We start from the raw sequence: 27358 nt of genomic DNA, 5'->3' as shown, positions 1-27358 counted from the left end.
GATGTTGGTGATCTTTTCTCACTGTCGGCCATGTTAACACCCTCTTTTGGATAAACACTCACCTTCTCTGCATTTCCAGCTCCTCTGGTGATGGGCCATTCTGCACCTGAGGGCTCTGTCTTGGCAACGTGGGGCCTGGAGAGGGAAACAAGAAAAACTGGGTGTGAACATCAGCCAGAGTCCACGGTCAGTGTGGAGCGCACTGATCCAGGGTCAGTCCAGGGTCAGTGTGGCGCACAATGGTGAAAATCAGTGCACTCCACACTAGGGCTGCCATGATTAGTCGACTAGTCACGATTATGTCGACTATTTTAATAGTCGACTAATTTAATAGTCGATGCGTCGTATTTTTCTCTCTCCAAACTGCTGCGGCAGTTTCCACTGCTGCGTCTGCCTTTCTGTCCTTGTACATGCGCAGTAGTGGAAACCGGGGTAGACAGTGGACGACATCCCAGGACGTTATACAGACTTGTATCATGGCTACCCGCGTGCAATATCTGCAAGGCAGAATTTGCCTTCCATGGCAGCACAACCGCAATGTACGAGCACCTGAAGCATGTTGTGGCTGATTGTGACAATGATGAAGAGGGACCGTCTTCTCTGTAATCTAAATTGCTAGTTAGCTGCTAAAGTTAGCGTAAACAGAGCGTTAACTTGGTACTTACTTATCGTGGTAGCTGTAAAAGTTAACATTTTATGATTTGTTTAATTAGCACGCATTCGTGTGTTTTCTGTAATGTCAGTGAGACCAAAACTTTATTTTTATGAATAGTTCCCTAGTTTCAGGTATATACCCAATTTGATTTAAAATGTAGCTAAGTTTAATAATAAGTCAGAGACATATGAAAAAAAGAAAAACCTTTAAAAAAAAAAAAAGAACTATTTAATGAACTATGATCTGAATTGTTTTTATTTTTAGTTATCATATAGCTGAAATCTAATGATGGTTATATAATAGCAGTTGCATTCTAGTGCGATAAGCTGGATTTTTTATATTAAATCAACGTATGCTCCGATTAGTTGACTAATTATAAAAATTTATCGGCGATTAGTCGACTATAAAAATAATCGTTTGTGGCAGCCCTACTCCACACTGACCTTGGACTGACCCTGGGGGGTGTAGATACTGATCTGAAAGCAACAAACAAGTCCAACGAAATGACGAATCCTTCATCCCCAGCCGTCCTCCTCCTCCAGAGGAGTCAAACAGAGTCATCAGAAATAAACCGGCTTACGGAGCAAATACACAGAGCCAAAAAGAATTTTATAGAAAACGTCTGGTGTTTAGAACACATCTGCTGAACAGTTGGTGTGTTGTTGATGCCAGACACGTGAGGGTTAGTGAAGGTCCAGCACAGGTAGTCCTCACAGAGCTCACCCAGCTCCCGCTCTCAGCCCCACACGGCATCAATGCCTTACTGAGCAGGCGAGAGGTCTGTTTTCCACTTAGAGGGACAAGGGTGCGACCACACTTCATCACCCAACTACATGTGACCTCTGCAATTTCCTGTTTGGTCTTCTCACCGTGTGAGCAGGAAAAAGACCCATGAGAAGCACAAGTGCAGGGCCACAAGCTTTCACTAACCTCACCGCCCCACCCACCATGCCCTAACTGCCCCGCCCCGACTACACTGCCCTGCCCCACGGCCCCGCCCCGACTTTTCACTGTCCCGCCCTCACCGCCCCACCCTGCCCCACCCACCATGCCCTAACTGCCCCGCCCCGACTACACTGCCCTGCCCCACGGCCCCGCCCCGACTTTTCACTGTCCCGCCCTCACTGCCCCTCCCAGACTTCACCGCCCCGCCCTCACCGCCCACCGCTTCAGAGAAAGATCCAATCTGGCCGTACTCATCTACAAACCCAGGAGAGAAGGTACAGCAGCCCACAAGGTCGACATGGCCTACCCCACAAACGCAGACACATTCAAAAAGAAAACGTTGGATATGCAGTGATATCCATAAGTCAGTGGGGTCAGGGATAACATTTTGGTGTTCTCGCACTGAATTCCTGTAAAATGAATTTAAAATGAAACTATTTTCACAAAGTGTGGAAAGTCGACTTTAATTGGACCCTTGATAACCCCTGTAGCCACCATATCATTTCAGAGCCATTATTCTGGATTCAAGGCAACTAAAATTTCATCACTGTCCAGTTATGGATTAAGACGGCTTATGAATACCACAACCAAATAAAGCCTTAACAACCTCAGAAGCCGCTCTGGGACGGCGGAGTGCCTGTGTCGCACTACACAAGTTTCAGCATCGAGACAGGCGTTTCTCGAGCCCAAAACTCCACATGACAAAATGACGTTCGAGCGGAGCCATCTGGAGAAGCCCCACACTAATGGAGTCAGCTGTTACGTCTGATCTGAGCAGCCCCCTGCCTCTCGTCAACAGCACTACTGTCACAGCTCCATGAATGAACTGTTCCTTACAGTAACAAAATGAAGTACATTTAAACTACACCTGCAAACATGAGCCTCTCAGTATGTTTTGACATAGCAGCAAATTGCTCTGAATTTTTTGGTCTTCCACAGAACCGAAACAAACACTACTCCCACAATGTCACAAGGTAACTAATTACTAAGCCCATTAGCAAACAGCAGACAGCAAGAGACAGCAGAAACACTAACTCAGGCCAGTCGTCATGGTGCACACAATGAAACAACAAACGGCTTCAACAAAAGGAGTTGTAGCCATTTTATAGGTCCACAAGGTTGTAATACCGCTCTTAAAATCCCAAGCCTCAGTACTATGCAGCTGACCTCATCAGCACAGACAGATGGGACAGTGGTGCTAGACACTGGCCCAGGTCCAGAGCACTGGGTGTCAACGCTAACGCCTCCTGCTCCTCAATCGTCCTGTGTGGTAACCTCTAGTGATATTAGACTTACCCACCCCTGTGTCCCGCATCCATCACTACGGGACGGCTTTGAGGAATCAATATTAACATGAAGAAAAGACGAAAGCTCGAAATCTCACAAATCAATCACAGTGACGGAGCACAAATTCATATACGGCACTCTCAAAGCTAGCAGATCGGGGCGGTTCTGCACCAAATAAAGGACACGGGTTATAAGAAGTCAAGCACCTACAGGACAAACGCGGGATGCCGAGCCTCTTCTGGCAGCAGACAAAGCCCAGAAATCCATGCTGGCAGTCTGGAGGAGTGGCTTTAGCCGCGTTAGCACCAGCAACCGAGCTGCCCTCCACAGCAGCGAGGGACCTCTGGGAAAGACGCATACTGTCCAAGTGGTCCCGTTCTAGGAATACACGCGGAGACTGGTAGAGGCTGGCAGGCTTTGAGCAGTCCTGCCCCGCCATAGCAGTTCCTGAGCAGGACACAGGGACCTCAGAATACTTTCCGGCCCTAATCAATTATTCATGGCCGAATGGATGAAGGGCAGAGTACTTCCGACCTTCACAATCAGATCAGCAGTGCAGTGTTTGGCAAGCCAGGACCACACAGTAACTCCTTCACCACCAAACTCTGGGAAACAAGGAACAAACAACTCAGCAACTCAGAAGGATGGACATGCATGCGCGCGCGCACACACACAGCGAGAGAGAGAGGGAGGGAAGAAAAGGGAGAGAGTGAGAGAAAGAGTGAGAGAGGACCAAGTGATCGACCACACAGAAAGAGACAGAAGAATGTCTGAATCATCCGTGCAGTCACCGTAGGATAATGGCGGCAAGAATGACTGATCTTTCTCATAAACTGTCTCCTAATCCACTGTATGTAACAGTTTCTGTGGAACACATCAGTGTAGATCCATGAGGAGGAGATACTGAATCAATCTCTTTCAGGGAAATGAAATGAATGCCTTCTCCAGAGACAGGCAAGGTCTCCTAGCCAAAAATACTTCAGGTTGGACTGGCACTGTTCTCTGCACACACACGAGAGTACCCAACAGCCACGAAGCCAAGACACCAGAAATCAAGTTCTGCTACGGCACCACCATCAGCTTCACCCTACGATCACCACCACCACCTTCGCCCTACGACCTTCACCACAATCTTCGCCCTACGACTATCACCACCATTTTCGCCCTACGACCACCACCATCAGCTTCACCACAAACCACAACAAAGCGTAGAGGTTGTGTCTCAGCAAAGAAAGGGAAAAAAAGCAGACTGTTCTGGGGCCTGTTTTTGACATCACAACGGAAAAATGGTCAATCGTTTTACCAGAACAGATTCTCTCACAGGTCTCAGAATGACCACATTTACCCTGGACGACACCACAGCTGCCATAAACAGGAACGTCAAAGTGTAAACGTCCTGCACACAGGACCGACACCTCAATGACGTCGCAGGAGAGAATCACAATCACAGAGAAAAAGTGTTTATTCTCAATTATTACAGCAACATGTCAGGTAGAGGTCAAGACGTGTCTACACAGCCATAGTCCGAGGCGGGCACACAGGAAGTGCCACACGCAGGCTTTGGGTCAGTGAAAGACACATGAATAAAAAGTGGTTACACAGCCGGTGACCCTACACTCAGTGACACCCCCACCTAGTGGAGGTCTGAGGTCTGTGACCACACATCTTCAGCTCCGCAGACAGACGGACTGTGGCATGCAGAAACAGACATGTGAAGTGTCCCTTACACTTGACAGACGGATTCTATGCTTCACATAACTCCGAGGTCTGATTCCAGGATCCGGGGGAGACGTAGAGTCTGGCAAATACCAGGATTGATGGTTTCATGGTGGGGGGTCCCAGTTTCAGATACCTCCTTCAACAGGTTATTCTGGTTGAGGTCATCCACCTCCCATACAAGACCTCAACCAGAACGAGCCATCAAAAACTGCTCCTGGGTCAGCTCTTATAGGCATGAGCTACCTGGTAGCTAATCAGATAAGGCGCAAGCTGATCCTGCGTCAGCTCCAGAAGGGAGGGGTGCTGATGCAAAGGCACCTAATAAAAGAAGCTCTGCTTGGAAACAGCGCTGCCAAAACGCACCCCCAAGAAAAGAAAACATTTCATTTTGTGGGTCAAAGGTACACGCTGTGGAGAAGAGAAAACAACTACTGTTGTTCTTTGAAGTCCTGAGCATAGGCTAGGCCACCTCAGTCAGAGCAGTTCACAAGCTGCTAGCACTGTGACCGCACCAGAGCACAGGAGTTGATATTATGCTATTTCTGGGCAGCAGCGTTACAACAGGCTTAATAATTCCCTTTTTTTTGGCAGGAAGTGCAGGACTTTTATTTTGGGCATAGCTGGATTCAATAGGAGGAGGATTCTCTAGGGAATACAGTGTAAAATGCACAGAATACGCAGGATTCTGTGAGGGGATTGGTGCAAAACACCTGCTTCAGCACCCAGTACAACGAACTAAACGAACTAAATCAGCCTGGTCAAATAAGCCATCATACCTGAACCCTGCAAAGTGGCGGAACAGTGCTGGACACGTTTGAAAATAGATACGCAATCACGTCTGAGGCAACACGGTCACTCCCTCTGTTCAGTACAGAGCCATGAAACGTGTGCTCGCCCATGACGTACATACACTCCACAGACAGCAGCGACGGTGCAGAGGCAACCTGCCGTCTGTCCACCCATCTTAAAACCTCCACACGGAACTAAGACAGCATATGTTTACAAAGTGAATCAACTCTGAGGTAACGCGCCGAGATCGAAGCACGTGATTGGCTCAGTGCAGCACTCACTCCTCAAGATGATCTTGGCATGGCTGATCCTCTTCTGCTGGAAGCAACTCGCCCGAGGGGCCGGCATGATGGACGCTCCGCCCTCCTGTCTTCTCCGCTGAAGCCCAGGGACCTTCTCACAGGAGCAGGGTGGAACACAGAGGAGACCACCTCGATCCGGAGTGAAGACAACTACAATTCAAACTCCGGTCCGTTAAGAACAAGAGCCCGTCCAGTACAGCAGGGGGGCAGCACCGCACGGTTGGGCTGGCAGCTGTTGTCTCGACTACACGGCACTCAGCTGATTTGTCAAATGAGAAGATGAAGACGGCACGCCTGGACGGGACACACTGGGGGCAAGGAGCATGATCCCATCAATAAAACGTGGACCACATGATGTCACTTCCCCACCAGCGTCTCAAAACAGGCAGCTGTTGCAATCGGGGTCATGTGGTGTCACAAGTCAAGAAACAAACACACACCACATATGGGGAGGGTGACCCCCCACTGGGGAGGGTCTCTCCCCCCCCCCCCCCCCCCCTACCAATCCAACCAGCGCCTCATATATTCCCTCACCCCTGGTTTTAAACAGCCTAAGCCAAAAAAAACAAACTCCTTTTGGCTCAGGAATGCTATGAGTCTCCAAGTGACAACATCTCAAGCTCTTCTTTAAAGAAACAGTGTCTCAAAGCACCACTTATGTGAGGAAGACTGAAACACCTGCCAGTAAAAGACTCGAACGTTAGAATGACCTTCATTTAGACCTGCAGAGCCTGCCTCCTCGAGGCTTGGCGACAGCTCACTTTGATGCGACACAGATGAGGTCATGCTATCACTCGTTTGACCTGTATTCTCTTCTGTCAACAGGCCATCACAACAGAGTATTTATACCCCGAAAGACGACAGATAAATCCGTCTCCCGACACATGACGGCTTGCATGTCCTGCGGTGAGGACACTGGCTGGGGCAGACGTCTATATGCAAGCCAGTGACCAATTCCTAAAATAACAACCTCAGTAAGGTGCATCTGCGTTCAACAGCCAGGTCCCTCGACTCCCATGGAGGTGCCTTCAACAGACTCTCAGAGCTGAGGAGGCAAAATGAGTAAAATGGAAACCTCACTGTCCTAACTCCTCATTTTTCCTTTTTACTGTACTCTTCATCCCTTTTTCCAATTACTCTCCATTTCTCCAGCTTTTAAAATGTCCTCTCTGTTCACCATATTAGGAAAGCTGGCAAGTTCAGGCAGCGTGTAGTTAGTAAGACGTACACGGTGACCAGTGCAGAGAGGTCTCTTGGCTGAATGTTCGGAACCCGAGGTGTCCCACGAGGACGTGATTGCACTAAAAAGGTGAAATGCTGATTTTTCTCCTTTCCAGTCGAACCACGGTGTGAAAAGGCTCACATTCATGGTGAAAGTCCAAGAACCAGGAGAGGCCAACCTACACCACGAGTCATCGCCCTACTGACGATCGCAGAACACCTGCCTGTCTGTGTGAGCTAAATGATCTCTCTTTGTTGTTTGCGTGTTCTCGTCAGCCAAACCAGTGGAATGTGGATGAGGAAAAAAAAACAAGTGTAAAGAAAAACAACAGGCTGATTCAGGAACACCTGAGAAAGAGGCTCATTCACCAGGAACCCGGGTGTGCCCTCAAGGTCCAGCCTATCGGGCCTTCATGTTAACCACCACCGTTGGAGTTTACAAGCATACTCCGATAATGACGTACAGCAAGGCCTTGCCACAGAAAGGTGCGGGATTGGTCCAGGATCTGCCCTGAGGCTTCTGTGCTCTGTTGGTAACAGCATTTATTTAAAAAACTCCAAATCTCTGGCAGCAGCCAACTCTAGCGTCAGCCCCGCAACACCACGCATGTGACCACCCTGCACACTCCAGAAATATGCAGTGGGGAGACGTAAACCAAAACAAACCTTCAGAACACATGACCATACTGTTGCCGCTCCCCGTGTGTCCGTGTCGACACATAAAAAGGTCGGCGGAATAAACGCGACCTTCTAACGAGTGACAGGAATCTGGAGGCTTTACCTTAGGAGACACTAGGTAAACACCACTGAACCCTGGATAAATCCTCCCATCAACACTACAGTTCCATAAATACATAAATGCCCATGTCCAATAGGAGGCATTATTGAGAAGGTGCATCTGTTCTTCAAATGTTTTGAATAGCATTGACTCATTTCTGGCAGTATTGGAGTTTAAGGGTATTTTTGGACTGTTACCTAGGGCTGGGCGATATGAACTAAAACCAATATCATGATTAATTGAACATTTTACATTGATTACGGTTAATGAGCGATTTTGGGTTTTTGCTGTTTTTTTGCCCTTATAGTTCACAGACAAGTGTTCAACTGTCAACTGTATTTTTTTCTAATGAAGTCATATTGTTGATTCCCAGCCTCTGACTGGATGGGGTGGAGTCACGGACTACATGTGCAGTAGAACATTTTTCAAGTACACGAACAGTGGGCAAAGTACTAACATGTATTTATATTAAGTATATATGTTATATGATATAATTAAAAGCCAAAAAACCGCAATGGGCAAAATCTTGGCAGTTAGAGGTTCTGAAATCCGGATTTGATGCATTTTCGATTCATTGTCCAACCCTACTCTAACCCATTTGAATTCACTAAGAACACTTTTCTGTGTAAACACCTAAGCACCTTTTTTTTTATTTTTATTTTATTTTATTAAGTCTGACTGGATAACACTATCTGCTGTACACCGTGAATGTAAATTACTCGTCCTGGTCATTTTGGCTTGTTGCCAGCACACTCACGAGGCTTCTATAAACATCCATGTGCAGTGGTAGCTTTATACCATCCGACAAGGGCATTCTGGGTAAATGACAGTTGGTTTCTGTGAACTTTATCCAACAACAAAAAAAAAACTGCTTTTTCCATTAAAGGAAAAACTAAATATATTATACATCACAACCATCCAAAAAAAATACATAAATCACACAGACTGACACTGATTACATAAATTTCTGAATTTTTTTTTCTGCAACATCCAGCAGTTGACAGTCAGGAAATCTCTGGGATGGGTGTGGGCCAACAGGCTGAACGCAGCACTGAGAGTGTGGATGGCTCCTCCAGATCCCACATCTCCTCCAGATCCCCTCCTTCCTATTAACTGCTTAGTGCACACTAGCGAGTGCTGGCAGTAGAGAGAGCCAATTAGCAGTCGCTGAGCGGTCAGGAAGCGCCCAAGAGGCTCCCGCTGTCTGGTTAGCCCAGTTTAACCACCCCACCACCACCACCACCACCACCTCAATAATGAAATAAATAAAGAGCGGACGCCGGGGGTTATTATGGTAATGAAATCAGACTATAGCTCTGCACGTTAAGACTCTAAAAGCAGGTGGAGAGAAAAAGAGGAAAGAGCAGAGACTGCCCCCAAGGGGGACTGCCCCCTAGGGGGACTGCCCCCAAGGAGAGAAACCAGCAGGAGGATGCAGAATGAAGGCTGCCCCCAAGGAGGACTGAAACAACCAGTTCAGCGATGGTGGAGGTGAGACAAGGCCACAGCTTGGGACCTCTGAGAGCAGCCAACGTTTCTTCTATTTAAGGAATTCAGTTGTGTTAATTAATCATCTCATCGGCGAGGAAGGCATAATTAACACCATTTTGCATTATTAAGCACGTTGCCATCATGTAATTGAGGGCTGGTGATGGTGTGGATGTGTAGTCCGTGTAGTGGGTCTCATCACATGGGGTATGCCCAGGAGAAGGAGCAGAACATGTGCGGGACTGTTCCCAAACATACAGTGGGGAAAATAAGTATTTAGCCAGTCACCAATTGTGCAAGTTCTCCCACTTAAAAAGATGAGAGGCCGGTAATTGACATCATAGGTAGACCTCAACTATGAAAGTCAGACAAAATGATTTTCTCAATTTTTTTTCACATTTTGTCTCTCATAGTTGAGGTCTACCTATGATGTCAATTACAGGCCTCTCATCTTTTTAAGTGGGAGAACTTGCACAATTGGTGACTGACTAAATACTTATTTTCCCCACTGTACCTGACAACACAGCCCATGAGAGAGACCACCACCAACAGGGACAGAGGAGGGTCCTTTGTGGAAATAGGAGTGTTTAAAATGATCACAGTGCTCACTTGTTGTCGGGGTGAACAGACCCAGCGTACGGCTCAGCAAGTGTTTCCCCTGCTGTTCACACAGGAGATACCAGACATGGTGTAGCAGCCCCTGCAAAAATGCTTCTCCATGACGGCTGTATTGTACTGCTGCTCAGGTAACGTGGTCATTTAGTTATACTGCCATGAAAAGTGACACAAAAGGGGAACACTCGGAACCAACCAGCTCAAAACCAACCGGGCCACACAGGGACGCCCTCCCAGCCACAGGGAAGGAAATTGCAATGGACTGTAACAATGTCTCCTATGTCCGCCCGAGACGCAGCTCTAATCGTGAGCTTGACCTCGTGTGGACAGAGAACTCTGAATGACTGCAACCTCGTCCTGGGACCACCATCCCACGCAGCAGGGACAGGAGAGCTCTGTCCCCAACACAAACAAACACAGCCCTCTCAAATAACAGGTTTAAGCAACTGCTCACATGCACACACCCAACCACTCCAGAAACCTTTAAAAATGCTTAGAAACAACCCCCCCCCCAAAAAAAAAAACACAAACACACACATGCACGCAAAAGCCCCAGTGACCAGCCCCAGTCAGTCTAATTATAGTTAATTGGCCACAACAGTCTGAGAAACTAAACACATGACCTCACTGAACAAAGACAAAAGCGTGATTCTGCTCTGCAAGGCATACTGCTCCAGAGCTCAAACAATGGCTAATTATTTTCAACGTAAGCAAATTACTTTCCAGCAGAGTATAAATGACAGGATAACCAACCAAGCCTCCCATGTTCTATTACACTGCAATATCACCGTATAACACTGCTATCGTGGCACTCGCAGCCACACTGTTAATACAATACCCCCACACAGGGCTGAAAACGCCTACATTCTCCCAGCCCCGCCCCCAGCCCCGCCCCCACCCCTCACTCGGCTCACCTGCATCCTGAGATGAGGTGGTGAGCACCTCCAGGGCATGCATCATGGCACTGGCGAAAACGTTGGCATCCTCTTTGCTGCCGAAGTTCAGGCCGTAGACCTGCCGGGCGTCGCGCCACTGGTGGAAGGTCTGTGTAGCCTGGTTGTACTTCAGCCCCTTGGGAATGGCACAGTTGATCACCACCTGTGGAGAGGAGATGAACACAAAGAAGGTAAGGCACACGCCCTCCAGGCCTCCATTTCTCGAATCGTACCGATTTGACTCTACAGCAGCTTTTGGCAAAGCCTCCCGGGGCTCTGGGGGTCAGGGTGGATTTGGTGGGCAAGAGGAGGGTCAGACATGCATGAGTAATGAAATGATGACTCTGCATTTCATCGAGAAAAACCAAGCCCTGCTGCACGAGGCATTCCTCCACTGCAGGTTAAAGGTCAGTGGCTACAAATAAAAAGCCCAACTGCATGCAGTTATACTCCATTGTAAGCAAAAAAAAAAAAAACCTGTTCCCTTAAGACTTTTATACATTTTCTAATACTTATAAAGCAGTCGTGATGGTGACGGCTGCAGTGATATAACGCCAGGCCCGATATGAAAAATCCACGGTATGAACTTTCCCATCGTAAACTGGAATTATGATGACATGGACTTATTATGATCCACACTGCTACTTTGCTGCTTCCCCAGGGGTCTCGTGGTGGAAGATCAGATCGGTTCTTTCAACATGACCACATTCCCTGCAGTCAGGCCTCATAGTCTAGCATTCTGTGTACAAGGTAAATCTAAGATACATTCAACCATCACAACATAGTCCCTGTTAACACACCTGGTATCAGGTGTCTTTATAAGAACGTGAAGTGTTTCAGAGCCTAGCTTCATTCACATCTGCCTCAGATCTGAGGCGCTTTCTGATTCTTGCAAAATCACGTACAGTACATCTGAATTAACCCAGTAGTACAGTATAGCACGATAACGACAGTCAGGTCATTAATCCGTCAACTGCCCACTCTGCGAAAGTCAAACACGTGCGTGCGCGAGTACCCAGAGAGTACCAGCACCACCTTCCTCCACCCTAATGAACAGCATTCGGGATGCCTCATCAGAGCATCAGGCATCAGAGGGCTTCCCACAGTAACCAGAGCCCCGCCCCACTCTGACGGCCCACCATAAACATGCAATTTATTCACGAACAGTAGAAGCACAAGAACGGCTGGGGAACGGAGACCGGAGCGAGAAGCAGCCAGGAGCAAACGCAGCAGTGACTCCGGGAGCGTGGGGAGACGGGAGAGCATTTTATAATGCTAGTATGTTAGTAATAATGCTGTTCTAGTGACTTAACAAGAAAAGAGTTTAACAGAGGAAGACCTTCAAAGACTTGATCAAATCAGGACTAGGCTACAGCAGTGCAAGGACATCTTGAGTACAAATACAGAAGTTAAGGATTTTCAAAAGTTCTCCATGATAAGAATATAAGATATAAGCTTATATAAATATATAAATTGGTCAAGTGATTGAGAGAACCTGAGCATGGAGCTTGCATTATAAGCGATGATCCACCTCCAACAGGAGCCTTTCACTGGCCAATCAAAGAATCAGAAGCGATGATCCACCTCCAACAGGAGCCTTTCACTGGCCAATCAGGGAATCAGAAGCGATGATCCACCTCCAACAGGAGCCTTTCACTGGCCAATCAGGGAATCAGAAGCGATGATCCACCTCCAACAGGAGCCTTTCACTGGCCAATCAGGGAATCAGAAGCGATGATCCACCTCCAACAGGAGCCTTTCACTGGCCAATCAGGGAATCAGAAGTGATGATCCACCTCCAACAGGAGCCTTTCATTGGCAAATCAGGGAATCAGAAGCAACTCACTGGGTGGAGCCGGGTCTCTCAACGCAGTGACATTCATGGTCTGTAAGGATGCCAGTGACATGCTAGGCTTGTTGCCATGAAACTAGGCTTGTTCAAATAGGCCTCAGGTGCTACAGAGGTCTGTTTGCAGATACATTTCATGGCTTTTCTCCTTCCACAGTAGGGAGTACAGCTAAACCAGACCAGAGGTCTGAAACGGCACCTGCACACCTCCTGGGCATGCCATGGACACGTCACACACCACGTCAGAGCCTACTCTGGTAGTCCCGAACACCAATACTAACCTTCATGCGACACGGAAACCGTGCAAAAGTCTTGATCCTCAAAGAAAGTTTTAAGTTTGGAGTTTAAAGCTATTTATTGGGGCAGAACCGATCAACTTGATAAACCTCCCTGTGCAAGTGAACACCGCTTCGGTCCTTCAGAGTGCAGGCGCTGCTCTGCTGGCTCTTTGACAGGTGCAGGTTTTGTACGTTTTAATTGCGTTTCAAAGTTCTCATTCCGAGTCAAAAAGGTGCCGTTCCAGGTGCGTCCTGCGGACGTCCCCAGCCGGGTATGCCGGCTACCTGCACTTCCCTCTGAAAAACAGGCTCACTAAACGTCTTCCTTTTTATTCCCCCCTAACAACTCGTTTCATGAATGCTTTATCGCATTTTGAAGTTTTCCATTCAAGGACTCATCGGTGCCCAGACAAACGGCTCTCAATGCCGTTGGTGGCCAGGACTTCTGCAGGGTGGTGTATCACATTTATCTTCACTGCCTGCAGGACAGGAGGGGTAACCTGGTGTCCATTCTCTGTTTTCATAAACACCTGTAACAATGTATTGTGTGTGTAAGCAATGCCACTCCTTCCCCTAGGAACCTGCTGACTCCCACCGAGCACAGGAATGGGTTCATGGGAACACAGCTGTGCTGGGAGATCACTGGCTCGTTAACATGCCAGCAAAGCCAAACCAGTATGGACCAGACTCGCTCATCAGCAGAACATGGAGCAACAGCCTCGTTACCAAGAGCATTCATCACCTCCAGCGCCGGAAACAAAAGCAGGAAATGAGGTCATGAGCACAGGAAACAATTAGTGTACCAACTCAAAATAGACTGTTTCACTTATACTTTCTAGATTTGTTGACACTCGCACAGCTGTGTGTGTTGTTGGCTCAGTCCTACAGGATTTAATGACCGTAATATTCACATATTCATTCCTGTTCTCGTGTTTCCGTTACTTTTTGTTTCTTTTCCCTAAATAGTTGTGCACAGACTGCACTTTCACAACGACCGGAGGTCTACACCCTTCAGGACAGGAGTCAGCGGCCAAGCAAACCCCACAGCACAGCTCTCCTAAACTAGCGTAATCAGCACATCTCCCCAGATGGAGTTGATCGAGAACGCCACACAGAGCTTTGCTTTCACATGAAGCCTAATACAGCATGCAGAACAGGACGTGGGTCATCTAATAGTCTTACTCATTTATACTGGGACATACGAAACCTGTTTCTAAACGAAGGGTCAAGAAAGTGACACCTGAATGCCTGAAACAACCAGCACAGCATAGTAGACATGCCTTCAAAACTCATTGAGAGAAACACACCACTCTACTGATGACCTTGTGCGAGTCTGTTGATATTTACTTTTCTAAGCACCTATCAACTAAGCAACCTAAGCAACTACCAGCTCAGAACTGGTTCCCAGTGTGGCCCCCCTGCAGAGGTCAGACAAAAAAAAAAGTTCACACCAGTTCACAATCACAAACACGGCCAGCGCAGGTGCACTTATTTGACCAAACCCCTTATTCGACCACACCCCTTATTCAACCACATCACCACGCCCCTTATCTGACCGCAGGCATACAAGATACAAGATATAATGGGTCAAGAAAGCATGTTTTGGCATGAAGCCTCCATGGATATTGTCTCTTAAGCTACTCCATGTCATGAAGGTGCTGTACTTTAAATAAAGGAAGTGTTCTGATTTTCAGTTGAGAGACCAAACAATTTTTTTTTTTTTTTTGCTGGTTGAATAATCCAAATTAAAATGGGAAGTTTAGTACGGAGCAGGTTGTTATCATTTCAGATACCGAGAATGATAGATGACAAAGTACACAAACACCTTGACAACACACAGGAGACACTGACTAAAGAAAAGAAGAAAAGGTGTGACCACTAAATTAATTCAGTTCTGGGATTTTTTTTTACTTGTCTCTCTTTCAGAACATGGCACAAGTGCAGAGAATGTAACACCAGAGCCAGAGGTCTGTAACTCAGCGTTTGGTCCTTTGCACAAAAGTCCACAGGCTTATAGATCTTGAAACCTATACTAAATATGGATCTACACAGTCACGGCTGCCATGGGGTCTCCAAACAATAAAAAAAAAAAACAAAAAACATTTATTGCTTTGACCTTTGAGGTGAAACATTCTGAAATGTCGTAGAAACCTAGCGAGCTTTTGTGACTCGCGGTGGCGAGAGCAGTCGGTGGGCTTCTCCAACAGACAAGAAACCCATTTCAGACTGCAGCCATGCAGAGTGGGAGATGGAGATATGATGGAGGTGGTGACGGAGGCACTTTCAGTCTAGCAGGTCTCAACTTCAGCTCAGCACTTTCGGACTACATTAGCTCACCTGGTGGTCCTGGATCTTGCGGCCCACGACCCGGAAGGCGTTGTTGCCAGTGTGATGGTAGATGTGGACTCTGCTGAAACCTGTAGAACCGCCAGCAGGAACCCATTTCTTATTGGCGTCATCGTACACCATGACGGCAGCCCGCGCCTGACAGATACTTTGTTCACTGCAAAAAAAGAACAAAAAAATGGAACAAGTCAGTGCAGTTAGGGCATCGTGTCTTTAACGTCAGTAGATGGACACTTGGTAGTGAGGTTTCATGAGGAAGAATAGAGTGCTTCTCTCTCCCCTGCATAATCTCAGACATTGTACCAGAAGCAAATGGAGCCGTACAGTTAATAGAACAAATTGCTTCGGTTTAGTTGAGTCATTTTGTTGGAACAAAGTACCGATAAATTATATTTTTGCTGTTAGAGATGGACCATATATTATGGCAAAACTCCACGAACAGCCTAAGTGACAAAACACAGATGTTTTTGCTTACACGTAAATGCTATTTAAAAAAAATAAAAATAAAAATAAAAAACACCTTTCTGACAAAAACAAATTCAGGTATAGAATTTCCCCATTTTCACTCGGGAGGTTTTACTGCCATACTTCATCTTGACCAGCTTTGATATGTCTGGCTCAATTTAATTATTGTTTGGCCTTGCTGGGATTACAGACAAAAGGGTGACTCGGTTTCACAGACGTACCTGCCATGCAACTCAGTGTGTGACACACAGGAATGCCGCAAAACACACTACAGTTCCCCCCCCCCCCCCCCCCCCCCGCATCATTCAGCCTTCCTGGACACCAATTGAACTGAATAATCAAATATTCACCAACGTCCAACCTCACACTCGTGGACTGTACTACACATCTAAACAGCAGGTCCTCCAGATCACTGTCCATGATGAAGCATTCCAGCGGACTTGGCTACTGCTAGAAAGGCCCATTTTGCTCGTCAGCAAAATCAGGCGTGGCGGGCATGAGTCAGAGATCCCCTCCTGGCAGACCCGGGTGAAACTAACAGTACTGTCCAGAGAGACCAAACGCTGGCCTTTAAATACAGAGCAGAGTGGCCCGACAGAAGGAGACCCTGCCAGCTGCTCACGAGTCAGACACAGTGTCAGGACATGAGCACTGAGGGGGAAAAAAACCCAAAAACGAGCGGAGGCCTCGTTAAAATAGCCATTTCTGATCTGACGGTTATTTGATCGTGTGAGAGTGGATCCACTGCCATTGACAAACGCACACCGAGCTCTCCAACGGTCTATTGGCTATTTGTGTAAGCCATGAACTGCACATTGATGAAATTTGATATACAGCAGAAGCTCACAGCACAGAGCAGAAGAGCTACACACAGCCATCTCTTTAATTATCAAGTGTATTTAGAAGTTTGGAATATCGACACTATTATGTAACCAGAAAATACGCCTCCCCCTCCCCCCTCCAAACTGTCTTCTGAATTTATGTAGTTTTTCACATCTGGAAATTGGTGCTTGTAAATTTCAGATTTTTCCAGACTTTCTAGACACGTGAAACGCATCACGCAGGACGGTCACAGGACGTCACTTATTTCCTTGGAAAGTTGGAGCAGTGATGTGTCTGCTCAGGCTGATGCTGTAGTGTTCCAGCAGACACTGATGCTTCACTGATGAAAACAAAAATCTAATGAAAATCTAATAAAACCGATTAAACACTTCATGTGACAGATCAGAAATGAATTATCCTAAATGGTTAAATGCAACAGCATATCTACACTGGTTAAATAAATCAAATGACTCCTCTGACAGGTCTGTCAAAGTACCTATTGCACACACAAGGTAAAAACACTATCAGCAAAGTGAATATAGATGGGATGACTGTCACATGCAGTGCTGACCCAGATGTGTATAATGTAATTTTATTTTTCACTAAATTAACCTTAACTGAAGCAAAAATGTCCACTAATCATAAATAAACAATAATCTTGACTTCTGATTAGGGCTAAAATTAACTTACAGCAGCATTCACAAATCTGACGGAAAAAAAAATTGGTTGATAAGGTTACCATGGCATTACAGTAAAGGGTGACAAAAAAGCAGACAAACACCAGAAACACACTAGCTCCAGGCTAGTGACGTCTGTAACGCCATGACAAACTTCACCAAGACAGGGAGTGTTAAGACCACACCAGACACTGGATAGACAACACGAGCGTGCACACAAAATGTTAGAAACACATGCACATTCACGTAATTATTCAAATCAGCCAATCAGTACACTTAAGTACATGTTCACACATGATTAGAAGGGATGGGGGCCATTATGAGTGACTTTAGCTACAGCATGGTTGTTGATGCCAGACGGGCTGGTCAGAGTATTTCAGAAACTGCTGATCTCTCGGGATTTTCACACTCGCACGTCTAGAGTTTACACAGAATCTCACAAAAACACATCTAATAAGCAACACTAGTGGGCGGAAACGTCTTGTAGAGAGAAGTCAGAGGAGAAAGGCCAAGGTGCTTCGAGCTGACAGGGAGGTTACTCAAATACCCTCACTTCACAACCATGGAAAACATCTCTATCTACAACTCTTCTGAACCTGGAGGTACACGGGCTGTACCTACAGATGACCACATCCAGTTCCACTGCAGTCTGCCCAAAACAGCCTCCAGTGAGTGCAGAGTGAAACTGTACCGCCGAAGACTGGAATCACACTGCCTGGGCTAATCAGTCTCAAGTTCTGCTGTGGCACGCAGATGGCAGGATCTGAATGTGGTGTAAACAGCATGTATTCATGGGCCCATCCTGTCTTGTGTCAACAGTTCAGGCTATCAGTGGTAGTGTTATGGTGTGGAGAGAGATTTCTTGGCATGCACTGAGCCTCCCAGACGTTGCTTGAATCCCATCATCTGAGGATCAGTGATGACCATGTGCACCTTTTTTATTAGATTAGACATGATCTTTTATTGGCAGAAATATCACAACAAGCCACCTGAGACTGGATCCGCAACCAAGACAACTTCTCTGGATCTTGATCCACTAGAGCGCTTATGAGATGCGCGTAGTGCGGGAGATTCTCAGCACATTGGAGCACCTCATACATCTGCAGCAATTACATGATGCCATCATCTCAACATGGACATGGAAGGATTGTTTCTAACAGTTTACAGAAACCATAGCACATAGTGTGTGTGTGTGTGTGTGTGTGTGTGTGTTGGACCATTCAACCTCTCAGGAGTAACTTACACTTTTACCAGCTGAAGTGCCACAACTCTCTCAATGTTAATGCTGTGTTGAGGACAATCCACCACTCCACAAATGGGCCAGCAAGTGGACAGTTACACAGGGCAACAGAGAGGCAAGAACCGGTAATATTACCCCTATAAAACAGCCCCGCTAAACAGGTGCACCTGGTGTCCAGTGAGTGTAGAGTACCCTCACCCCCAGAGTGGCTCGCTTTGGAAACAGATTAAGGTCAAAAAACACAAGTGAGGCTACACATTCTGACTGCGTTCTCCCCTGAAGGTGGAGTGTTCTGCTGGTACGTCCTGCTGTGCTCTTTTCAGTCTCCTTAACACCTTAGCTGGAGACAAAGACAGCAAAGACACTCTAGTTCTCCATCAAAATCCACATTTTCACCCTTTTCATATCGATTTTTCCCCCAGTTTGTCCTGCAGCATATGCTGAAACAATTAAAAAATCACACACAAACTCACATGTTGTATAAGCAGTTCTGATGCAAGCTCATTCATTAATTCCAGCTCGTCTACCAGTCCTGGACCAGTCTGGCAACTGTGATCCCCCTGGCTGTACATGACTGGCACATCAACAAGTCCATCACACCAATCTGACCACCATGAACCCTCTGGTTGTATTTGATAGGCCCTGTTGATGAGATTAAAGCCTGTATCATGGAGAACATCCCTTGACAGATGGGTTTTCAGTTCCTGTGCTAACTGTAGAAATACCAACAATACTCCAACAACCAAACCCTTCATAACTCTGAAACATTTGCGAAAATGGTAAAATTTGAGGCTACAATTGTTTCCTACAGAGTCAAATCAAATAAAAAAAATATTCTAAAGGAAGAGATTTACACCCTTATGTTACAGTAATGTTTTAATTTGGACATGAAATCTATTAAAAAATGAGAGCAGAGCCCTCCTGCAGCACCAGCACTTCCTGTCAAAGCCTCTCACTGCACCAAAACGGAGAGTCTCCACAGCACACAGCAGCTGTAGCACAGTCACAGCATTAGCCTAGAAAGACGATATATACTGTAAATACATTAGAGGGCAACTAATATAATCTGTTTAGAAACATATGAGTGATGCAAGTACCTAAATTGAAAGTCAGAAATCTAACATGCAAAATGTGAACCAAAACAAACATGAAAAACAGGCTTCCAGAGTTCCACTGGTCCCAAATGACCAAAAAATAAAACCAAACTATAAGAAAGTTAGCCAAAAACTTTCCCTGACTCAATCAGTGCTCTCTCTGAAAAATATGGTTTATCCATTAACGTTCATGTTAGGCCAGAAGTCCTCTGCTTGCTCACAAAAACCATGTCTGTTCCTCCAGATGGTCCAATGGTTGTTCTCAAACACAAACATTATTAGCGAAAGCAATCCCAAAGCAGAGGCTGAGCTGTTGTCAGTCTTTTTACTGAATTTAATTACCCTGAGCAGAACTGTTCAACACTTTTGTCAAAACCTATGAACTTGTTTTGCAAAATTTACGACCGAGTTGTCCTCATTACGTCAGTGAGTCAGCACTGTGGAGAAGAAAATATTTCCACAAACAACAAAGTGGTATTTCTGAGAGAGCCGAGGTCTGGGAGAGGAAGTCAGGATGACCACATCAACCCATCAACTGTACTGGGACCAACAGGCACCTGGCCAGAACCAACCACATCTGCCACAACTACTTGAGTGGATTTACTGTGCAAAACATTGCGGAGGGAGAATTCAAGGCTCCTGGATGCTACAAGGCCATGGTGTCAGCATTCTACTCCAGTCAGCCCCACAGGGGAAACTGCAGCAGATCCACATCTCAAAAGCCCACATGGAGCCCGGCCAGGCAGGCCGAGCAGAGCAAGTTTGTGCTCTCCTCCCAGGAGATGAAAGTCTACAGGGGGCAGTTTGAAAAGGATGTCACATGAAAAGGGTAAAGAAGTGGGGCTTCAAGGGGCAGCAAGTGGCAAGAAGTGTCAATGGAAAAGAAATGGCTGAAAACTGGCACTACAATTTCGGCTCATTCTCGGAGTTGGAGGTGAGGGTGTCGAAGCTCCACTGAAAGGAGACTGGTGATTATTCAGAACAAGTTCATAACATGAAACCTACACCTAAACCAAGTTCAGTAGGGTATCGTGTTTTAGAGGAAATATACTCGGTATAAAGAAATGCCTGAATGAGCTGGGAAGGTGAATGGATTAGACTGATAATCACACAGAGAACAGCAAACCTCAAAAAGGCCATCACTTCTCCTTACTACATGAAAACATGGTACGTGATACCTGCCCCACTGGGTGCCATTATTCTTCATAACATAAATCCAAGCTAAAATCAGCAACTCGCCAACTATATTTTGCTCGACCACTTAATACTACAAAAGTTCTGGTGGGAACATATCTTGCCCTGATATTATATGGTTGAGAAAAATGTTTAGGCAAATTATCTTCTTGAGAAAAACGATTGATAAGCATTGGAACGATCGATAAGCATTGGAACTCTGTGCATTTGCTCCACACACAGGATTCGGCTTCCAGCGAACACTTAGTCCTTCTGAATGAACACTCCAACACTCCCCCAGTTGTTTCACCTACTCTACTAGCCGTGCGAGCGTGAGAACGACAAGAGCTATTTTAAACCCATACTCCTGCAAGACTGAGATGGCTTGAGCAGAAGAAGGCCTGCTCGGGGGGGGGGGGGGGGGGGGGGGGGGGGGGTTCTGGGGTGCTGGCAGTGTATAGTGCTGGAAATAGGATCACACCCCCACTGTCACATACTCGCCAGATTAGAACACATTTCTGGCATATACTGAATATACAGTACACATAAATGTAAATATATCTGTACCTTGGACTTTGGCATGGTGTGGTCATCACACGACGACCAGCCATTACACGCATGCACGTTTGCAGTGTACCTGTGCAGGTATTCTTCATAGGAAAGGGAAGAAGCCTTGTTAATGTAATCTTAATTTAGGCTTCTATAAGACATCTTGCGCCGCTTATCCAGAGAGCAGGAGAGCTGGTGTCTCATCATCAGCATGGGACCACACTCACCACGACACCCATCACCCACACGTGCCAGTGCATGGTCCTCCTGGACGCAGCCTTGAAAGAGAACTGTGCTAGTAACAGTTTGGCAAGGGCAGTCGTTTGCTACAGGCATGAAGACCCGTGAGATTCGGCCCTCCCTGGCGAGCTTCTGTGCTTCTCTGCTCTTTTTATAGGCTCAGGAATTACAGCCATCACCTTAGCAACACTGTGTACGTGGGCGGGTTTTTGTGTGTGTGGGTCCTCCATAACACTGGAAGGAAGATAACGCGAGAGGATGAAGGAAACGCCAAAATCACCGTCCCTCTTCTCACGTACATCCCTCTTCTCACGTGCACGTGGCCTGGCTCTCTAATGTACCCAAGCCACTGGAGACGTGGGCCTTTGGACTCAGAAAAAACACCCACCATGTTTGGTGTGAAACCTGTTAAGTGTTTGCATGTGTTAAGACCCCATGCCCTCAGTTTCCCTACACTGCTCTGGGTCACGGCACCATTAGCACCAGGGTGCCTCACAGTAATTACAGTGACAGGGGTCGCCTTCATGGGGAAACTGGAGGCCCCCCCACGTGCTACAGACACCCCACCTCTTCACCTCATTGGCGTCAGCACAAGGGCTTAAAAATACTCCACCCTAAAAAGTGAGTCGTGCACAGCAGGTGCAGGGACGGAGGACAGCTCATGGGACACCGTCAGGGACAGCTGGCGCAGGAGCAGTCCTGGGGACACCCATGCTGCTCAAGGGCCCTACTGCGAGACGACAAGAGCGCAACGACCCCAGCAGCACGACTCCACCCAAGCAGCACCACCAGCATCTGGCGAGCCTCCACCCTGCCCCATGGCAGAATGAGCCACTGATCATAAGGCACAAGGCCAATTAAAAATGAAGAGTGATGTTATGGTTCTGGGAAGTTAAATAGATTAATGTAAATTTCAATTGGAAAAATATTTTTAAATAGTCTCTCCAATGGGATCTTGTACCAAGGTTGTACTATGCACACACTACTTAATACTTTAGCATAGTGCATCTCAAAGTCCCACGTGCTCATCGTTTTTTCTCCCCCCCAGTCACAAGCACCTGCAAAAACGAAAAAAAAAGAAAAAAAAAGGCTAGGCTAAATTTAACCTCATAATTTCCCTCTGCTAGATTATAATATGAATGAATAATTTAGACTGATCTAAAAAGAGAAACAGGTAAATCAATGTGTGTGAACTTTTTTTGGACATACAACATTAACTAACGCCCAGTTAGTAAAAGTAACTGGACTTTCAACATGTAATCAGAGAGCAATCCAGCTGGGATTAACAGGTACTGTTGCTATAAATGACAGTAATTAGCTGACCTAAGCCCGCAGCATAAACCCAGAGAGAAGGACCTCGCTTCCCCACCAGACTGCTGCTAGTGTGTACACACACTCCCTCTCTCTCCGTGTCTGTCCGTTTATTACACAAACTAGTAATATATAGGATTAGAAACTCGAAACAAGTATTATTTACTATCAAAAAAGTAAACACTTAACAAAATAAAAATTACTTAAACCCAAATTATAACCTGAACAATTTAGTACATATAGGTTTTTAAAGGAATACTTTTGCACTAAACCTCCAGAAACATATTTAACATGTTTTGAGGATGTTTGTCAAATGTGTAGTTTTAGTGCTACTCTGAGTGGTTTATAAAATATTAATTTACGATTGCAGGTCGAGTCAGCACCAACAAAATGATCCACATGAAATAAAACCACCAGTGCATGGTTTAATAAAGCTCTACACTGCGTGCAAAATGCCCAGACGTTTCATTTTTTAAATGCGAATAGAAATCTAAATTTAGGAGCATGCGTGGGCCAGATTTTGACCAGTCTACCCTTTTAATCGAAGATTAATTAAGCACGAATCACCATACAAGATCAGGACAATTTTATTATTCCACATTCAAAACTCAACATTGCATGTTGACAAGCAATGTTTGCTCTTTAACTCCACAAACCTAAGTTGAAATGCTAAAACTTTCCCCCTTTTCCAAATTCTAACCAATCAAACTTCCCTAATTTGAATCAATTGCGACAAGGTATACAAATATAGAGACTGATGGTTGGTGTAAATAATTTTTAACTGTATGCTTGTCTCTCTTTGCCAGGAGTTTGGAAGTACAATAAGCAGTCCTTAACATACAGGTGCATCATAAATGATCATCAAAAAGTTCATTTTTCAGTAATTCAATACAAAAAGTGAAACGTTCGTACAGCCAGTTCTTACAGCCAATGAAAACCCAAAATCATTATCTCATATTATACCATTATAAGACCAACTGAGAAAAATATTTATCAAGTCCAAAGTCAGTGCAGGAGATTTTAGAGCAATTCATGCTTCCCTCTGCCAGCAAGCTTTTTGGAGCAGGATTTGGCACCTGTCCACTAGGGGTGGGAATCGTTTACTAGCTCACAATTAGATTCGATTCAGATTTTGGGGGCCACGATTCGATTCACAATCGATTTTCGATCCAAAAACGATTTGATTTTAGCTATGCCTTGGTACTGTCTTCCCTCTAATGCTTATAGCAGTTTATACTGAAATATTCTGATTATACCCCCTATCAGTGATTCTCAATTTATCATTGTTTATTATGGTTTATATATTTTTATTTGTTATTATTATTATTATTATTATTGTATGTATGTCAGAGTGTGCACATAATTGCGTAGGCAGGTATGTGCGTATGTATATTATGTTATTATTTATTTACTTAACTTTGATTATTATTATTAATTTAGTTATTGAGTTATATTTCCGTTTTTGTTATATTCTTTCATTGTCAGGGTCGGGAGTGGGTGGGGGGGAATCTTTGTAGCAAGTGTTAAAGTTGTGATGCCACATTTAAAATTGAAAAACTAATAAATAAACTTTGTTAAAAAAAAAAAAAACGATTTGATTTATAAAAATTTCTGCTTCAGTCTATAAAATCTGCATGATCTACAGTCTGCTTTGCAAGACAGAATGACAAATACAGAAAATAAAGTGTCTTTCACATTTAAATAACAAAAATAAAGTGCTTTGGTAAAATAAAATGCTTTTTGTTGTGTTACCAAAATTCTTGAGCTTCATTTTCAGGGCTGGCTCGGATGCTGTTCCCCCAGCCGTGGCTAGGGGCACCAGAGTCAGTCCCAGACTAAAGGCCCATTCACACCCTACGGTAATTACGGATACGGACCCTTTCGTCCGGTTCCGGAGGTCGTTTCATCCGTCAGTGGGTCCGTTGCCAGAGCGCTTACGAATCCGTAGTAACGGAGCAATATAAACCGCAAATCAGGGGGCAGTAGAGAGTCAGAAGCATCGAACGTACACCAATTCGGGAAAATCAATGAAGAAGAGTACTGGACTTTAAAAAATGACGCTCGAGTTAGAAGAGAAACTTTGCGAGTTGGTTAGAGGCTACATTCTGCTACGGTGCCAGGTCATCGCGATAAACAGCGATGCAAAAACAGCTGGGAGGAGATTGCTGGTGCGCTGGTGCCGGAAATTTGACTATACTGCCCTCTAGAGGATGTATTTAAAAAAATCATAACAACGTTGGAAACGGAAAGAGGTATAGTGGCCCCCTACGGAGGCTACGTTTGGTACGGACGGACGAAATTCGTCCGTGTCCGGAGGTATAAAGCAGGCTTAAAGGCCCATTCACACCCTACGGTAATTACGGATACGGACCCTTTCGTCCGGTTCCGGAGGTCGTTTCATCCGTCAGTGGGTCCGTTGCCAGAGCGCTTACGAATCCGTAGTAACGGAGCAATATAAACCGCAAATCAGGGGGCAGTAGAGAGTCAGAAGCATCGAACGTACACCAATTCGGGAAAATCAATGAAGAAGAGTACTGGACTTTAAAAAATGACGCTCGAGTTAGAAGAGAAACTTTGCGAGTTGGTTAGAGGCTACATTCTGCTACGGTGCCAGGTCATCGCGATAAACAGCGATGCAAAAACAGCTGGGAGGAGATTGCTGGTGCGCTGGTGCCGGAAATTTGACTATACTGCCCTCTAGAGGATGTATTTAAAAAAATCATAACAACGTTGGAAACGGAAAGAGGTATAGTGGCCCCCTACGGAGGCTACGTTTGGTACGGACGGACGAAATTCGTCCGTGTCCGGAGGTATAAAGCAGGCTTAAACCGGCGTAACCGTATGTTCTCAGCCAGTCTCTGCTTTCTCTGTGGTTGCTTCTCGTTTGAAGGTGTCTCGCCACCTCTCTCTTTACTTATTTGAGTATCTCCTGCGTCGCTTCCTGACCCATCTCAAGTTTTCCCAATTCCGCATTTCTTCCTATCTGTTTTGCCTTTATTTTTGGGAAAGGTTTTATTTTGCTGCTGCCAATCAATTCCCCTGGCGTCCTTGGTTTCGGTTTCGCGTTGCATTTATCCGCGCTGTTTTTTTTAATTACTGTTATTTTGTTTCTTTCTCCAGACTCTCTACGGTTGAGTGTTATTTTTCACGCATTGTATTTTCCGTGTTGTTTTTTTGTTTCTATTTACTTAGTGCCCTCACGGTTTTGGTTTCTATTATTTCGCGCGTTGAATCTTCCACATTGTTTTGTTTGTTCGTTCTGGGTCGCTGTGCGTGTTTCCCTCTCACTAATACATTTGACAAGCGTGAAACGTCTTGCTCTTGCGAACCAGCACTTGGTTCCACCCTTCTCTATATTATTTCACGCGGTGTGTACGTTCCCGTGCTCACCGTGTTACACAAACCTTGCACACATTGTGTCAAGTTCGGTCTTCCCTGGCAGTCGGTAAAAACCAAAATGAACCCATATTTTTTGCCTTAAACGAAGACGGGACAGGTTGAATATCTTTTCTCCACTTGTTTTGAAACTTTTTCGCGTGTGTCCCAGAACCTGCTGCGTAAAGTCTCGCGTAATTTTGTAATTACGTAACGCGAGACTTCACCACGACTTAGAATCGATATTGGGACATTTTAAATCGATTCTGAATCGTAGTAAATGAGAATCGATTTTTGATATGTGAATCGATTTTTTGGCACACCTCTACTGTACACACTGCCAAAACTACCAATACCTGGTTTAATAACCATAGGCTGATCACCTCCACGCCACACTGATGCAGTAATTCGTGCAAAAGGAGCACAGTATTGAGTGTGCTCTACATACTTTTCAGTAGACCAACATTTCTAATTTCAAAAGAATTTTTTCAGTTGGTCTTATATTGGTCTAATATTAAAATTTTCTGAGAATGATTTTCATGTCAACATTATTTAAAGTGTTTATTTCTAGAGTGAACATGACTGCTCGTCATGAATCTATATAATATACGTTTCACTTTTTGTACTGAATTACTAAAATAAATTAACTTTAATATTCTAATTTGATATTCTCTTATTTGTGCAACCAGATTGCTGTGTAATTTATTCTCGTCAACATGCTACGTAGCTACATAATGTACGTTAGCTAATTACTAGGGTTAGGGCACCACTAGCCATCCTACCTGCAAGTCAGCTAACCAACTGAGCAGCATGGCTATCTTGTAAAAGAAGAGGAATATTTAGCTTGATTAATATTATCTTAATTTACATGCTATCGACTAAACTGTATTGAACTACTGTTATTAAAAGGTTAAAACATACAAAGGCTGAATCCATTAAACCAATTTAAAAACAATGTTAACCATTTGTGTTCTATGTGAGTGTTGGATAATTACTGTATCAGCATAATTGGATTCAGTTTATCAGTACGCCCTTAGGCTGTGTTCACATTACAAGCCTCATTGTTCACATTCTTTTACTCAGATCGTGTTTGCCCATCTTGATGGTTCGTTTTGACTGCTTTCAATAATTTACACGAATTGGATACAAATGTAAATCAACGTCTGAAAGTGACCAACATCAAAATTGCATTTATCTTGTCTTCA

General features: G+C 45.3%; 1 protein-coding gene and 1 long non-coding RNA gene across 8 annotated transcripts in view; one reads left to right on the top strand and one right to left on the bottom strand.

Moving 5' to 3' along the window:
* The window catches only part of enah (ENAH actin regulator), a 72869-nt gene that overhangs the window by 20631 nt on the left and 24880 nt on the right, over window positions 1–27358 (bottom strand). For 6 of the 7 annotated variants that reach the window (XM_077017421.1, XM_077017420.1, XM_077017417.1 and 3 more), the window contains exons 2-4: window positions 15199–15364; window positions 10714–10897; window positions 63–135 (exon numbers count right to left, since the gene is read on the bottom strand). In XM_077017421.1, coding sequence (XP_076873536.1) covers window positions 63–135; window positions 10714–10897; window positions 15199–15364 — 423 coding nt within the window. Of the gene's footprint in view, window positions 1–62; window positions 136–5676; window positions 6168–10713; window positions 10898–15198; window positions 15365–27358 lie in introns of those variants that run through there. The other variant, XM_077017422.1, reaches the window with a different exon arrangement.
* On the top strand, window positions 13176–14641 carry LOC143523168 (uncharacterized). Its single transcript, XR_013133238.1, has 3 exons — window positions 13176–13356; window positions 13439–13635; window positions 13828–14641. It is a non-coding gene; the product is annotated as an uncharacterized LOC143523168 (long non-coding RNA).

Source organism: Brachyhypopomus gauderio, chromosome 9 (assembly GCF_052324685.1).
Source record: "Brachyhypopomus gauderio isolate BG-103 chromosome 9, BGAUD_0.2, whole genome shotgun sequence".
NCBI lineage: Eukaryota > Metazoa > Chordata > Actinopteri > Gymnotiformes > Hypopomidae > Brachyhypopomus > Brachyhypopomus gauderio.
Note: the sequence above shows the minus strand (reverse complement) of the source record. Positions and strands in the feature narration are given on the sequence as shown.